The 14,862-nt window shown below is 46.8% G+C and overlaps 7 protein-coding genes across 7 annotated transcripts; 3 read left to right on the top strand and 4 right to left on the bottom strand.

Moving 5' to 3' along the window:
* Nucleotides 1-1,225: 1,225 nt before the first annotated feature.
* On the bottom strand, nt 1,226-1,835 carry N7517_006690 (putative calcium/calmodulin dependent protein kinase; the record flags this gene model as incomplete). Its single annotated transcript, XM_056724420.1, has 2 exons — nt 1,226-1,573; nt 1,635-1,835. The coding sequence occupies 2 exons, from the start codon at nt 1,833-1,835 to the stop codon at nt 1,226-1,228; spliced, it is 549 nt and encodes a 182-aa protein (XP_056580670.1).
* Nucleotides 1,836-2,635: 800 nt separating this feature from the next.
* N7517_006689 (NUDIX hydrolase) lies at nt 2,636-3,412 on the top strand (the record flags this gene model as incomplete). Its single annotated transcript, XM_056724419.1, has 4 exons — nt 2,636-2,677; nt 2,731-2,823; nt 2,875-3,115; nt 3,174-3,412. 4 exons carry the CDS (start codon nt 2,636-2,638, stop codon nt 3,410-3,412), a joined length of 615 nt encoding a protein of 204 aa, XP_056580669.1.
* A 575-nt stretch (nt 3,413-3,987) lies between these two features.
* On the bottom strand, nt 3,988-5,159 carry N7517_006688 (thioesterase family protein; the record flags this gene model as incomplete). The annotated part of the gene is made up of 3 exons (XM_056724418.1): nt 3,988-4,347; nt 4,401-4,570; nt 4,853-5,159. 3 exons carry the CDS (start codon nt 5,157-5,159, stop codon nt 3,988-3,990), a joined length of 837 nt encoding a protein of 278 aa, XP_056580668.1.
* Nucleotides 5,160-5,569: 410 nt separating this feature from the next.
* N7517_006687 (electron transfer flavoprotein regulatory factor 1) lies at nt 5,570-6,274 on the top strand (the record flags this gene model as incomplete). Its single annotated transcript, XM_056724417.1, has 4 exons — nt 5,570-5,615; nt 5,710-5,853; nt 5,916-5,928; nt 6,220-6,274. 4 exons carry the CDS (start codon nt 5,570-5,572, stop codon nt 6,272-6,274), a joined length of 258 nt encoding a protein of 85 aa, XP_056580667.1.
* Nucleotides 6,275-6,441: 167 nt separating this feature from the next.
* N7517_006686 (class I SAM-dependent methyltransferase) lies at nt 6,442-7,611 on the bottom strand (the record flags this gene model as incomplete). Its single annotated transcript, XM_056724416.1, has 1 exon — nt 6,442-7,611. The coding sequence occupies one exon, from the start codon at nt 7,609-7,611 to the stop codon at nt 6,442-6,444; it is 1,170 nt and encodes a 389-aa protein (XP_056580666.1).
* Nucleotides 7,612-10,151: 2,540 nt separating this feature from the next.
* N7517_006685 (CCR4-Not complex 3'-5'-exoribonuclease subunit Ccr4) lies at nt 10,152-12,469 on the top strand (the record flags this gene model as incomplete). The annotated part of the gene is made up of 2 exons (XM_056724415.1): nt 10,152-11,214; nt 11,280-12,469. 2 exons carry the CDS (start codon nt 10,152-10,154, stop codon nt 12,467-12,469), a joined length of 2,253 nt encoding a protein of 750 aa, XP_056580665.1.
* Nucleotides 12,470-13,621: 1,152 nt separating this feature from the next.
* N7517_006684 (putative mitochondrial carrier protein (Pet8)) lies at nt 13,622-14,608 on the bottom strand (the record flags this gene model as incomplete). Its single annotated transcript, XM_056724414.1, has 2 exons — nt 13,622-14,521; nt 14,576-14,608. The coding sequence occupies 2 exons, from the start codon at nt 14,606-14,608 to the stop codon at nt 13,622-13,624; spliced, it is 933 nt and encodes a 310-aa protein (XP_056580664.1).
* Between the last annotated feature and the right edge of the window lie 254 nt (nt 14,609-14,862).

Genomic DNA, 14,862 nt, shown 5'->3' with positions numbered 1-14,862 from the left:
CTGCGGGGTCATTCTTGCGTCAAACTTGTGATGAGTGGTCATGAATCTCAGATCAGATCATGGTGTGGTTATTACTCGTTAGGAGATTTGCAGATATATGCACCTGCAGGCATGAACACGCAAGCCCAAGCATGGAGCGTCATGGGGAGTAAGTATGGGGAACTGAAGCTTGTGTTTATCAAATGTGTGTATCAACGGGGTTGCCCACATTCTTGCTGGGATCATCACATGCTCGGCTATCTCGTGCATCTTCCTGAAAGGCTCCGCACATATCCACATATTTTCATTAAGGGTCTATAGATCTTCAGGGTGATATTTGAGGATATATCTAGACTAATCTAAATAACTATTTACACTGTAAAGAGGATATAGGTAGAAGATAGTACTCCGTACTCCCTACAGCCTTGCCAATTGCGATATACGATACCGAGGCTTGGCAAGGTTTCGCAGATCAGCCACAAACTTAGTAAAGATCGGCCCGACGGCCGGGCTTGCTTAGGTTCCTTGGTTATTCTTATGCGGTGAGTATTCTTTCTAGCATCTATATATAGCACCTCGATTACTTTCTTTAGCATTTGGGTACTTCCAGATTTCTAGATTTTCAGTCCCGAGTCCAGAAAATAGAGTATGTACACAGTGGCTCTAGAAAATTTGCCAACACTTCCACTTTTAGCGTGTCGGCTAGTCCCTTTTAGGACCGGATTTTGCTTGGGTCCGATAAACTTTGCCCTTCAGGGTCGATCGTTTCAATTCTTAGTCTCTTTTTAGGTGTTTCTGAAATTATTTTTTTTTTGAAAAAAAGGGTTTAACATTGTTGTGCAAGTTAAGTCAATACTATATAACCGCTTGCTCAGATGTTATCCCAAACCCCAAACCGAGACATGGAATTTCGTAGAGGTCAGACAAGATGAAGCAATTTCTGCTTGACCGTTCTTTCGCCGAATAAAAGCCGCATATTCACCACCTGTGCAACTAAAGGCAGATTTATTTGGTTGACTCACTATTTATCTCATTATTTTATTAAATTGTCATAAATTGTCTCTTGAGTTGTCTTCATATATGTCTAGTAGCAAACGTCAGTCTCGATATCCACTATTAGTTTTGTTCAATCTTCTCCCATCTATAAGACACAGAGAGAAATCAATGCAAGGCGGACAATTCCTGAAGCCTCTCGCGAATTTCTCGGTTATAATCTGTGCTCAGAGACATTGGCTTCATTGCTCCATCACTCAACATCTGCAAACCATTCATGCTGTAACGCCTGGTGTGCTGTGATTCGTCCGATGGGATCTAGGCAGGTCAACCCCCGAATGAGATCTTTGAACGCGGCATCGCAAACATCCGGCCACTCAGAGAATTTGATGTACGGGATGTTATCCTCATTTCTATCTTCCCAGAGCATCTGCAAGACCTCGGCGCCAATCTGATCATTAGAAATATGCCTCAATAGGCCATCAATGCCTGCTTGATCACCAAAATACGAAAACTTGACGTTGGAGGCGGATAAAAGCAGGCAATGCACCCCATCTTTGTCGGGTCCAAATATCACACAACCGAGAATCGCATGGATGCACTGTTGAGGATTATCTGTTTAGAGAACTGAATTGTGTCTTCTAAGGAGCGACAGTACCTACCACAACACCAAATGAGAAAAGGTCTGTGAGTTTGTTAAGTTCGCCTTTGAAGTGTGCCTCTGGACTGCGCCAGTTATCATTGCCGGGTAGCATACCCTTGATACACCTACCTCTGGGGAGATATGCAGCGTTCTCTAGATCGGTGACTTGGACTCTTTTGATCTGAACATCCTCTGCGGTAGTGGTATGACAATCAACCATGATATTATCAGATTTTATATCTGTTTGGACTTAGAATGTACACTGGGATTGATGCGGAAGCGGGTTGAACTTACCAAGGTGTACAATTTGTTGGTCATGCAATTCTACAATGCCTCGCAGACTGGCTTTAAGTATCTTTTTTCACGAGGCTCAATAAATCATCTGTAAAGTGTTTGTACACGAATATGTGCTGCTCTGGTACAGTGTCGCAAGGTTGCCGTAAGTATGGACTATCTTTAAGCCGGTGTCGTATGTTCTCATTGAAGCCAGTGAAGATGTTTTTGGGAATATCTTTTAGGATAAATTTATCTCGTCCAGATCTAAAGAGATGTCAGGCTGTATCCAAATTGGGGTGTGGAGGAGATTACAGACGTTGCCAGCCAGACATGACCTATGTGGTCTTTCTTGAAGCAGTTCATTGAATTTGTAGCGGTGTCCAGAAGCTCCAATAATTTCACCGGGTGTTGAAGCCATTCTGACAATCGTGCAGCGGAACATGGTACCTTGTGTTCTCAAAGTGTCTAAAACAATTGCCCAGAAGATATGTTCCATATGTGTACGGAGTACATACAAAGTAGTAAGTACGAAGGAAACCGAGGTGGAGCCCTGGAGCTCCACCCCTGGACCCTTGGAGGGCCGAGTGGGTTGATTACTAAGAAGACTGGCAGGTCCCCGGGCCCAGGCCACCCTCCAGGGCTACCTCCAGGAACAATCAGGTCAATTCTTACAACCTACTACTCAGGTCACATTTACGCACATATCAATTTCCATTCTGAAGGGCCCAGGGGCCAAAACAGAAAATGTCACAATTCAAGTCCACGTTCCTCTCACGAGAGCCCCTAGTAGGTGTTCCTGGCCTAACTATACTCTCGGCTACTTATGGCAACCCACTTAGACTTCTCAAGACGCCAAGTGGAAAAGACTAGTCAAGACAAATTACACCGATCCCAACGGAGTCAAGAGAGACTGGGAGTCCGCTGAGCGCCAGGTACGAATTTTGATATATAAATCCAACTGTAACGACCTAATCAAATAGTAGACAAGACCGACAGACTCCATTGTCGATGGAGTCAACATTGTCGCTATTCTAAACAAGCCGAATGGCTCCGAGATCCTTTTAGAGAAGCAATACCGCCCTCCAATCGACCAAGTCGTCATAGAACTTCCGGCAGGATTAATCGACGCAGGAGAGACAATCGAGCAAACTGCAGTACGAGAGCTGAAAGAAGAGACTGGATACATCGGTGTTGCAGATAATACTACTGGCATTATGTACAATGGTTGGTTGACGCTTTGTTCTCACTGTTGGATATTAGCTGACTTGAGATACCTATCCAGATCCCGGATTCTGCAATGCTAATTTCCACATGGTCTACGTTCAGGTTGACATGTCTCTTCTGGAAAATCAGAATCCAAAGCCTGAGCTCGAGGATAATGAGTTTATTGAGTGTTTCACGCTTCCGGTATCGGAACTTTCGGCTGAGCTGCAAAGGTTGGAAATTGAAGGGTATGCGATTGACGCTCGGGTGGGATCCATTGCGGAGGGGATTGAGATTGCGAAGAGGTTGAAGCTTTGAGTTGCTTGGCTAGTGGAGTTGAAAAGGTGACTTACTGTCTTGCTCCCATGTTATATATATCGTAGACTACACACCATATGTTAATATTTATTAGTGATATGAAGAGCTATAATGATATTTTCACCCAGGTGATGTTCATAGGCCTCTATAATAACAGGCAAGTTCACTGTTAGGGACTTAGGAAGCAACCGAGAGAGTAGTTTGATCATGAGTCAGGACTGTTGTTAATCAGGAGCAAGACCCGGCTAACTAACTATTTATCGATTAAGCGTTTTCTGGATCCCTATAGCTCCGGCATTGTACATAGACAATGTGACACTTTTAAGGATGCCTATATTGTACTGATTACACCTGGGTTAAGTCCAAAACAACATTTGATGTTGGTCACTACTGCTACTACTATTGATAACTTGACCATGTTCCCCTCCGAGATCCAATCAGTTAGGCATACTTGAGACTTATGTACAAAGCGCAGAGAAATGCAGCTGTCAATCAAGCATCCAAAAGGATGACAAGGAAACACAGTCATCCGCAGCCCCATATGACCCATCTTCAATGTTTCTGCCCCATTATAATCACTGTGGGGCAGACCCATTATCCTCCACAGCATCGGCCCGATCCCAGCTTTCAAGCTCAAGATTTCGGACTCGATTTTCGATCTCAGCAATATGCTGCCCCCAGTTCACCTTTTCCTGCTCCTGCTGCTTCCAGATCGCTTCAAACTGCTCCATGACAAACGGCGGGATATTGACGGTCTTGCGGTTCTTCTTGTAATCATAGATCACGATATCCTCGAAGCAACGAGCAGCAGGGCGTTGCCGGGCTTCAGACAAGATCATGACTTCGAGTCGGAATGCCGATTGGGATGAAAGATGTCCAGATGGGTCTGGGATCAGTTTGTGGTAGACGGAAATTTTGTCTGGAGATTCCATGGGCTGTGCGATAGTGAGTAAATAGGTCCACTTAGTTTCGGGTCTGGATACAGTACGAATTTGTAGTCCACCTTGATACTCTTCAGGATGAGTCCAATTCCCGTATTACCAACCATGTTTAACCATTCTTTCTTATTTGCGGGATCGATATGCTTGCCGATATTGCGCGTCCAGTTCACTCGAGCTGTTTCGGCGTATCGAACATAGGTAACGTTGTTGACGTGACCTTAGCGGACTAGTTAGCACTGTATAATCCATGAATTGGAGAGAAGCATGTTCAAAATAAAGAGAGGGAGCATACCCTATCATCCAGGTTAGCCCATGTCCAGAATCCAAGTTAGCCTATGCAGTAAGCGTAACAGGTAAGGGGGTAGGGGTGTTCTCACCATAATATCCTAATCCATCACAAGTAGACTTAGCATTAATGACTCTTATCCACAACGCAGACTAAGCAATATGACCCAAATGCATACCTGTTCTCCCCAGACCACATTATGGCGAAATAGACTACGCCGTTTCTTATCCGTAAGGAATCCCTCACTTCCAGCGATCATTTCCCGCCAATCATTGGCCAATTGCTGTAAAATCTTCCCCCCTTCGTCAACCTGAGGTGGCTTCATCCCAAACATCATGCACTTCCCAATCCTTCGCTTGGTCATTGTGAGCCATCGTGGATCGATCGGTTTTGATGCCGAAGTGGGGAGGCTTTGGTTATTAAGGGTTGCCGAAATTGTAGAGAAGAGACGACGTGTGCCATTTGAGTACAGAGAGATTGAGGCAGATAGCTGAACTCGAAAAGCCGATTGAGGAAGCATATTGCGTAGTTGTTGAGAGACAGTTTAGATTCTCCGATAGCGGATAACCGCCGATAACCGATAAAAACAGAAGCTTGGGCCCCCAGGGCCCAGCATCCGAGGTGAAATCGGCTAGAACCCCGCGTAAATATAGGGGTTTGAACCTGGCCGATGTTGTGACTATGTTATATGTTTTTTTTTGTAACTTGTTTTTAGTGAATAATGTAGACAGAAACAAAATAACCAAATTCACCCAAAGTAGGTAGTACACAGTGTATAGAAAATCCACATGTCATGGGGGAGTAAATCCACTAGGCACGTCACCGATAACATCCGAAGCCTGGAAGCTTCTCAGCCGCCTACCTTCACTGCACCGCATCCCAACCACCAAATATTTACCAGAACAATCCTTGTTCTTGGATGGAGCAGCAATGGTAAACTCTGAGCTGCGCCGGCAGGTCATTAACGTCTACAAAGGTATGAAGCCGCGCGCGTGACGCAACGACTTGCACGCGTTTTCCTTTCAGTCTCAAGCTGGTCATTTGCCCCATGCTAATGACCCGAGATGTAGAGCTTTTGTTCTTAGGACGGGAATATCCTCTGGGCTATCAGTATTTCCGGGATCGGCTTCACCGTGCGTTTGCAAGTCAGACTCAGATTACCGACGATGAGCAGATCCGCAAGGGAATAGCGAGGGCTGAGTTTGTGAAGAAAGGTGAGCGCTGTCTGGGATTCGTATCCATATATTCGGTTACAATTGCTAATTATTTAATGCAGAAGTGGAAGCGCTGTAAGACTGGTCCCTATATCCCTCCCGTTTCTCCCTACCCTGTATCGCATTGTCGCATTCGACTATCCTCATTACACTGCCTATACTGCTGGATTACAATCATTCGCAAGCACAGTGGAATCATTCATACATGTCGTTTTTCTATACATTGCACCCATAATGGGGTAGTGTCTGGCTAGATACACTGTGCATAGATTCACTCCTCATTATCATGGCATCATGCAAGAACTATTTTGACCCCTATCACAAGACATTTGGGTTGATGGAAACTGACAGGATAAAAACACCCAGGTACTATTTGAAGCGGTACCGAACGCTGAAAAAAAGATATGGAAGTGAGGCCTAAGATTCTCATGGCTCTCACCTCTTGTCCAGAAATGTCCAGATCATATGCATGTTAGAAACCCAGAAAGACAGAACATTGAAATAAAATTGGGGGTATCACCAATACAAAGTGCAGAATGGTCACTACTTGACTTTTGCCCACCGGAACTCCAAATTGACTCAAGGGGTTCATTTCTTTTGACCCCACCAGGCGCTCACTTCAAGGCACTCACCGCTGCCGAGTCCGCCTCTCTGGAGGAGGTCGGCTGTCATTGCAGCCCACCATCGGTCCCATTCGTCACGGCCCTTTCCGCTAGACTCCATCAATATCGGCTCCAGCCCTTCAATCATCTGGATTGTGGTGAGGAGAGCCGTGCGCCGGATGGAGATCTGCTCTGGAGTCAGGGCCTTTCGTGGACGGTTCTTGGAATCCTTGCCTTGACCGTCTCGCTCCCAGCGCAATTCACCGAGTGGGATTGCGACGCGGCGACTGTCGACATTTTCCAACAAGTCTACTTCGGAGTTAAAGGATAGACCGATGGTCGCGCACGGGAGTGCTGTCAACTTGAGACGGTCAAAGGACTTCTCCACCCAGGAGTTATAATCAACCACGAACTTATTCTGTGCTCGTGTGAATGGTGTGGCAGAGGAGAATGTATAAGTAGCCGTTGCGTCGGCGGTTTCCTGTTCTTTTGATGTGGTTTTGCGGGCAGGGGCAGGATTGGGCAGGAGCGAACGGAAGCTCCAATCCGAATCCCACACCTCCAGGATTCCCCCGGACTTCAGCACCCGCAGGGGCTCACTCAAGCCCGATGCAGATTGCGCCGGACTGGAAGGACACATGCCAGCATCTTTAATGAACACGAAATCAAAATAGTCGTCCGGGAAGGGTAAGCGGGGTTGGCGTAGGTCATGACGTTTGAATTGCCAGTCCATTCCCTGCTTTCGCATATCTGGTGCGATGGAGACAACATCTATGCCGGCAAAAGCCACATTGGGATTGCCTCTGCGGGTGAAGTATTCGTGGCACAGACCAGACCACAGACCGGACCCGCATGCGATCTCTAGGATGCGTTTTGGCGGCCGATTGGCTAAGTGGGGGTTGCAAAATGGGCCGCCGAGGACGCGCAGTAGCATCAACGTGCGTAGGCTTTGGCGGTGGATCTCGGGTAGGTCGCAGGGCAGAGGGTAGACGTTATCCGGGTCGCGAAAGTAGGTGCGGTCACCCTGGCGCATTAGAGGGTATGTTGAGTAGTCCGTGAGTGAACTCAGGGACGAGGAGGAGGTTGCGGCCATTGTCGAGCTCAAATTGGAGTGTAAGTCGGAGCCGGAGGCGGCGGCTGAGAACCCCATTGCCATTATTTCCATATCACTTTCCTCAAGTATCTCGATTGGTGTCCCCTACTCTAAAGATGGGTTGTGGGTTCGGTCGCATTCTCGGCGCACTGAATATTTCATGAACGAGGCATGCTTTTTCCAGGTTGGTTTTTTTTTTTTCAAGTGGAAGATAAGTCCGAGGAAATTAGGAATTAAAATAGAAAAATCGAAAATCGAGTCGAACAGGAAAGGTGACGGGGACCAAAGCGGGTTCGGAAATTATCCCTAGTGCAGCCGGGGCGCAAAAGCTGAAGAAATTTCTTGTTCAACGTCAAATAAAAGCTGAGATTGCAAGTTCTTTTAGTTTTGTGTAGAAGTAAATTATTCAAGAAGAAGAAATGGGGGAGGGGGGAAAGAAAAAAAAAGTAGGTCTAGTCCTGTTAATTGACCCCTGGAAGTTGAATATCCACTCGAGTCTAGTTTTAGTCTCTTCATGTACTTTACTTAGTGAGAAAATATCAAATTGTATTGTGACCAATAGCATTCTACTTTACTCTTGACCTATATGAATTCTTGGATTCTTATTTTTATATGATGTATAAGTAAAAACCGTTGACATCATGACTCTCTAGGCTATATCATCTGGCTCAATGGCCGGAAAGGGAAATTCTGGGCGATGTACCTCGGGACTATAAAACCCGAAATGTGTAGTTTATTTTCAAGTGAAGTCTAGAATCATATATCCATGTCAGCTTAGGAATACCCGAGGGCAATACCCCTTGCTCTAGTAGATTGATAAGATACAAACGGAGTAACAAACTGTATATGCCAACGGCTTCGGCAATATATTCAAACTGTCGGAGATCCCCTACCCGCTATATCCATAGCGTACCGAGTTATTGAAATAATTGGATCCCAGGTCTGGCCCCAACATTCTGAGACTTAGCCCATCTCTCTATCTGATACTCCGTGCCGGGTTACCCCGTGCCCTACGCTAAGTCCCAGGCACTTGTCCACGGTATCGGCTATTCCACGCGATCGCCTCTGCATTGTGCTCCGTGCTCTTTCCGCTCTCGGCAATGAATATTTACTTAAACGTACCTACAAACCGAGACACGAGAGTTGACCGCCTGCCTCGTACTTTTTATTGGAAATAGTTTAACTTTTCAAGACACGAGGCGACGAGGCAAATATGATCAGTAAGAAGATGTGGAAAATTCGGTGTGTTGGCAGAACATTGAGGTATCCCTTTTTGTGAATATGGTATATAGGTCTGTGCTACCTTGCAGGAGCTATACATGGAATATTATACATCTGAATGATATCTTTATATCCATTACGGAGGGCTTAAATAGAACCGGCCCAAGCGTCATTTCACTAAAATTATCTTAAACACCCTCTATCTGGACATCATTTAATAGTTCTTTTACCCCGTATAGATACCATATTAGGATGTTTCAAGGTATTCACAATGATCATCATAGTAATAGAAGCTATCTGATTTGGATGGGATACTCTGTCCTTAATCATACGATTGTGGGATTTGTGGAATTGAGCAACGATCAGTCCATTAGTGGCTTTTCTGTCTCAAGCAGTTCACGACCAAGGGAAGCTCGCTGGCCAGAACTAATATGACACACAAGATTCTCCTGATTCTCCCCTACTCCGTACAAAGGACGAGATTGAAAGACCAGACTCAATTCTAGAAGTGTTAGATATTATTAGCGGGGGCTTAGACTGGACAGGTCATTGTCTATTCTTTCAATCTTCAAGCCTAGGTCTCTGTCCCCTTTTGCCTGATCCCTTGGTGATATATCTATATCCTAGACCCAGATTCATTTCATTGTATGTACCCCCGTAGTGTTAACGAGCTTCAAACAAGATGTTTAGGCAGAATCAAAATCCGACGCAGGTTCGACTTGCCAAAGACGGTTGCATATGTCCATGGTTTTGGCAGGGAATTTTGACCACGTGGCTGGTTTTTATATAAACAGTCTCATTGATCAAAAAGTAACACTAAAGTGTGAGATAGATGAATATAAAAAACACTCAACTTTCCCTCTAAAAAGTGTCACAACAGTTAAGGGACAATTGTGTCTTGGCAATTCAAGCTCAAAAGCTGGCAAAGACTTGGCCCTTGCGGCGATTCACGTGACCCCGTGACTCCCGCCTCGCTGCAAACCACCAGTGTCCATCTCAAGACGTCCTCATCGACCTAGAGGCAATCGTATGGTTTGCTCATCTTTGCTACGTCAATTTTGCCCCGCTGGTTTTCTTCAACTCTCCATCACTCAATCTGCTTTTACTTTTTCCAGTCACTCCTTCTTTTGACCCTTCCGCCCAATCTCCGCCCTTAGGTACCGCTCCATTGCACACCTAAAGATACTCTCAGTGCCAAAGTCACTGATCTTCAATCGTGGTTTGATACAGTTGTTTTGCCTTAGGCCTCTATGTGGAAGAAGAGAAGAGACCGTCTCCGATCCTCTCCTCTCCTCTCCTTGACCCAACTCAACTTAGCGCCGCCCACCAACCAACAGGTTTTCCACCAGGGAAACAAAACACGGTCTCGTCTGCCACGTTAAATGGCAGATGGTACCTACAGGTTCCAGCAGCCTGGGGCCGGGCAGTTCTACTTCCAAGCTCAAGCACAGCAGAACCCTCACCAGCGACACATCGTTCGAAACGGGACCAATTCTCCGACGGGTCGACTGAAATTCAACAACGACACCCCCTCTCCCTCTCGATCCCCTGCCCTAAACCAGGCTGCTGCTCTCAGCCCTTTTAACAACATGTACGGCCAAACTCACCAAGGTCAGCATGTCATGATGAATGGCGGTCAAGCCCACCAGCGGTTTGGCATGCCAATCCCGAAGTTCCAATCGCAAACCCACCACTCTCATCACACACAACAGCCGCATCATCACGCCCACCACACACAAGCGACCCACAACCTCACCCATCAACACAATTTCCCTAGCGGCGCACTGGCCACTACAACCTCCTCTCATTTCACTTCGACTCATTTGCAGAATGGAGTACCGACCGCAGACGATGATCTTGATGAATCAATGAACGAGCATTGGCAGCAGCAGCTCCAGCTTGCAGCAGAATCACGACAAGCCACTTCGCCCCACTACCATGCCCGTGTCATTGCGCAACAAACGAAAGGCATCCAGCTCATCTCCAACCAAACTGACACTGAAAGTGGGACGGATGGGCGCAATGGTGCATCTGCGGGGAAGCCAGCTAGCCGACAGGGTTGGAATGCGCTTGATTTCGGTGGCCAAGGATTGCGCGCTTTGACTACTTCGTTGTTCAACTATGGCTTCATTGAGAAGCTGTATCTCAATTCCAACAAGCTGAAGGTGTTGCCCCCGGCTATTGGCCAACTGCGGAAGTTGACCCATCTGGACCTATCGGGCAATGACCTGACGGAGCTACCAGAAGAGCTCGGTATGCTTTCAAATCTGAAGAAGCTCCTTCTCTTTGATAACAACATTCGCACCCTCCCTTACGAAATGGGGTACCTTTACCGTTTGGAAACCTTGGGCATTGAGGGCAATCCCCTGAACGAAGTCCTCAAATCTCAGATCATGAAGGATGGCACAAAGGCTCTCGTCAAGTACCTGAAAGAAGAGATGCCAGGTACGTTTCAATTGCTCCTTTCCAGTATATTCGCGCGAGATTGTTCGCTAACTTCATTATTACAGTGCACTTACCTCCTCCTGACCGTGATTGGGTCATCCTCGATGATACTTCAACCTCATCCAACAGTAATACGGAAAAGATCACCGTACTGTCGTACAACACTCTGTGTGACTCTTCTGCCACTCAATCGCATTACGGCTATGTGCCCTCACGTGTCCTGTCCTGGGAATTCCGCCGCGAGCTTATTCTCAACGAATTACGATCCCATAACTCAGATATTGTCTGCCTTCAGGAGGTTGATCAAGGAAGTTACAACAATTTCTTCCGGGAGCAACTTGCCTACAATGACTACAAAGGTGTCTACTGGCCGCGTGGTCGTGCGATGGGCATGCAGGAGGAAGATGCCCGGATGGTCGATGGATGTGCTACATTCTTCAAGGGAAGCAAGTACATTCTGTTGGACAAGCAATTGATCAACTTTGGTCAGACCGCCGTCCGTCGACCCGATGCCAAGGGCCAAGATGATATTTACAACCGACTGTGGCAAAAGGACCACATCGCTGTTGTGATCTTCTTAGAAAACCGGCAGACTGGTGCTCGCTTCATCAGCGTGAACGCTCATCTGTATTGGGATCCGGCCTTCAAGGACGTCAAACTCATCCAGACTGCGATTCTGATGGAGGAGATCACCAAACTTTCCGATAACTATGCCAAATGGCCCGCTTGCACGGACAAGACTGCATTCCGCTTCTCAGAGGCCGAAAGTGGCTCAGAGACCGCGCCCGTGGTGGAGCCCGCCCCGTCGATGGAGTACACCAGTGGCGATCAGATCCCCGTTCTCATGTGCGGTGATTTCAACTCCTCACCAGGTTCTGCGGCTTACAACTTGATCTCCACTGGACGACTTCCCGAAGCCCATCCCGATCTGGAGAAGCGACTTTACGGAAACCTCAGCCGAGTTGGCATGACACATCCTTTCAAGTTGAAGTCAGCCTACTCCTCCATGGGAGAATTGAGTTTCACCAACTACACCTCCGACTTCACCGCCATTCTCGACTACATTTGGTACTCTTCCAATACTCTCCATGTGTCGGCGTTGCTCGGCGAAGTGGACAAGGAGTATCTGCGTCGCGTGCCCGGATTCCCGAATTTCCACTTCCCCAGTGATCACGTCGCGTTGCTTGCGGAGTTTACGGTAAAGGGCAAGAAGGGCAAGGTGGTAGAGGCAGACTTTGGGCCACAACGGCACTAACGACATGGAAGCATTTGAGATCTTCGGAGATGGGGGTGTTTTTCCAACCGGTTTCTTTCCTTCGTGCTTGTTATTTCGGAATCTTTTTGGGTGGTGGCTGTCTAGCCAGCCGTCTTATGGTGTTTCTTTACGTATTTCTTTTTCTTCTTTCTCGTGCTTTTTTTTCTCTCTCCTGCTTATGAACGTCCTTCTTCCTTTTTCCTCTTGCTTATCCTCCTCTGTATCCTCTTGATTTGCTAGCGGAGTATTTGTTCCTCGAACAATGGTCTTGCCTCGTGTCCTTTGGATGTAGTGAAACGGTGCGGCAGTCTCCATTTACTCTCTGGCGCTCTCTCTTCCCTCCAAACTCCCCCTCTTTGTCCCTCAATCTCACTCTCTACATCTCCTGTGTCTTCTTCCGTTAAGTTTCCTGATTTATCTCGGTTTCATCTCACCTAATCTCTAACGTCATCTGAGACGGCTTCACGACGCTTAGGATCGGGGATTGGTGTTCGGGGGGAACAGGTGGTGAAGGGTATCTGCTTATTGCCCGTGACGAGGTTGCTTTTTGTCATTTTTTTTCGATCAGGCGAAGGGAGTTCTGTCTGTTCTATGTACGTGTTTATTGTGCCATCCGTGATATGCGAGGTTCAATCAAGAATAGAGCGTGGCTTTGTTCATTTTCAATCGGTGTTCTTTTGTAGAAATGGTCAGCAGAATTGCTGTTAAATGTAGGCCAAGACCTTGCCATGGAGTCTTGGGCACAATGCTTTGATGGTTATGACACTTTAATACACGTATGATTGCTATCCCAGACTACTATGAACCTTAGACTAGCACACAGAACAAGAAATTCGGTGAGACCGATAAGCATAATATCTGCAAATGACCTTTAGTGTAACCCTTTGGAGAGCTAATAAGCCTGACGTTAGTTAGCTCTACCTTAGTCCCCGATACCCTGCTCTATATGCAGTGCACGCACCTTTGATAGTGCATGGACGCCTTGAAATGTAACGATGGAAGGCTCTTTCGCAGGCCCCTTGCATTTTGTAGCTCTAGTAGGCGAATATAGTGTTTTTCACTCTGTTATAAGATTGAAGGAGTAGAGGGATTCTATTATATTATACATACATTATGATACATTTAGCTTGGAATAATCTCCAGCTGTACCAATTATGTGCCTTGATAATTGAACAAGTATATCTTACTCCCCTCATAACACCCAATATAAAGTCCACTTCCCACAACGGCTGCCACGCAAGTCAAAACAGATCCCCGAAACAATCCAGCTACCCCCTCCTTCCGCAGCACATCTCGAGCAATAGTAAATGCCCCAACACGGGGTGATAAGCCAGAAGTTCCCTTAAGACTCGACCGGGTGCAGCCTACCTGGTCACCAACCGCAAGCCTCATCCTCGTCTTGACCACATGGATAGGAACAAAGAACCAAGATGCACAACCCCCCGCAACACCCGCACTCAAAACAGTCGCTTCAAGTTGCTGTCCAATATCATCTTTCTGTGTCTTCCACCGCTTAAGCAAATCCTCCTTAAACATCTCATACAAACAAAACGTAAGACAAATATTCGGTAATTGACTCGCAACCAAAGCAGTATATCCAGCCCACAATCCAGAAGGATATTTCCGAAATTGACGGATCATCTCCATCGTCGGAGAAGGACCCCCCTTATCATGAAGCGGCCGCTGAAAAACCTGAGCATTCTGCTTCAATACCTCAGCCGGGTTCTGGATAGCGCAAGCGAGTAATTCGGCGACAGCACTGCTAGCAGCGTGAATCAGCGGTCGGGGGATGCTAAGCATATATCCAGCAGCCTGTGCATTCTCAAACGCTATTTTTGAGGCTTCGTATGCTGTGAAGAAAGCTGCTGATGAAAGTGTCCCTGCGACGAATGTTGGTCCGAAGCCTTGGTACAACCCGCTGAAGAGGGTGCGGTTAAATGTGCCGTTTAGGTGCTTGTAGACGCTGCTATACATTGGAGATTGCATGCGTGTTATTACTGTGTCCATTGGGTGGATGGCGCCTTCGCTGGCTAGCGCGGCGATTATGGCGGCCTGTTTGGGTTAGATGGGGGTTGGGGTTGTATACAGTGGGATGGGTGGACTTACTGTTGTTACTTCTGCGCCATCGAATGTGGTCATTTTGCTTTATATGTCGCCAAAGTATTGGAAGGAATGGTTGTGACTCTGTGTATGTATAAAAAGGACGCAGAGGCTGACGTCGGGGTCCGCGGGCCCCGAACTCCTGCGTTTGGGAATTTTTCGACTCCGAGCTTGCGCGATTTGTTTGGGTTGAGTATTATCTTGGATTTGAAGTTCCTTAAGAGATTAACGCTTATTATTGACATAAGTTATTCAAATTGAATTGGTCTGTTGTCTGTTGTCTATTTCAAAGA

This window comes from Penicillium concentricum (assembly GCF_028827145.1).
Source record: "Penicillium concentricum strain IBT 3081 chromosome Unknown utg000002l_segment0_segment0, whole genome shotgun sequence".
NCBI classification, from domain to species: Eukaryota; Fungi; Ascomycota; class Eurotiomycetes; order Eurotiales; family Aspergillaceae; genus Penicillium; species Penicillium concentricum.
This window is presented reverse-complemented; position numbering and strand designations above follow the sequence as displayed.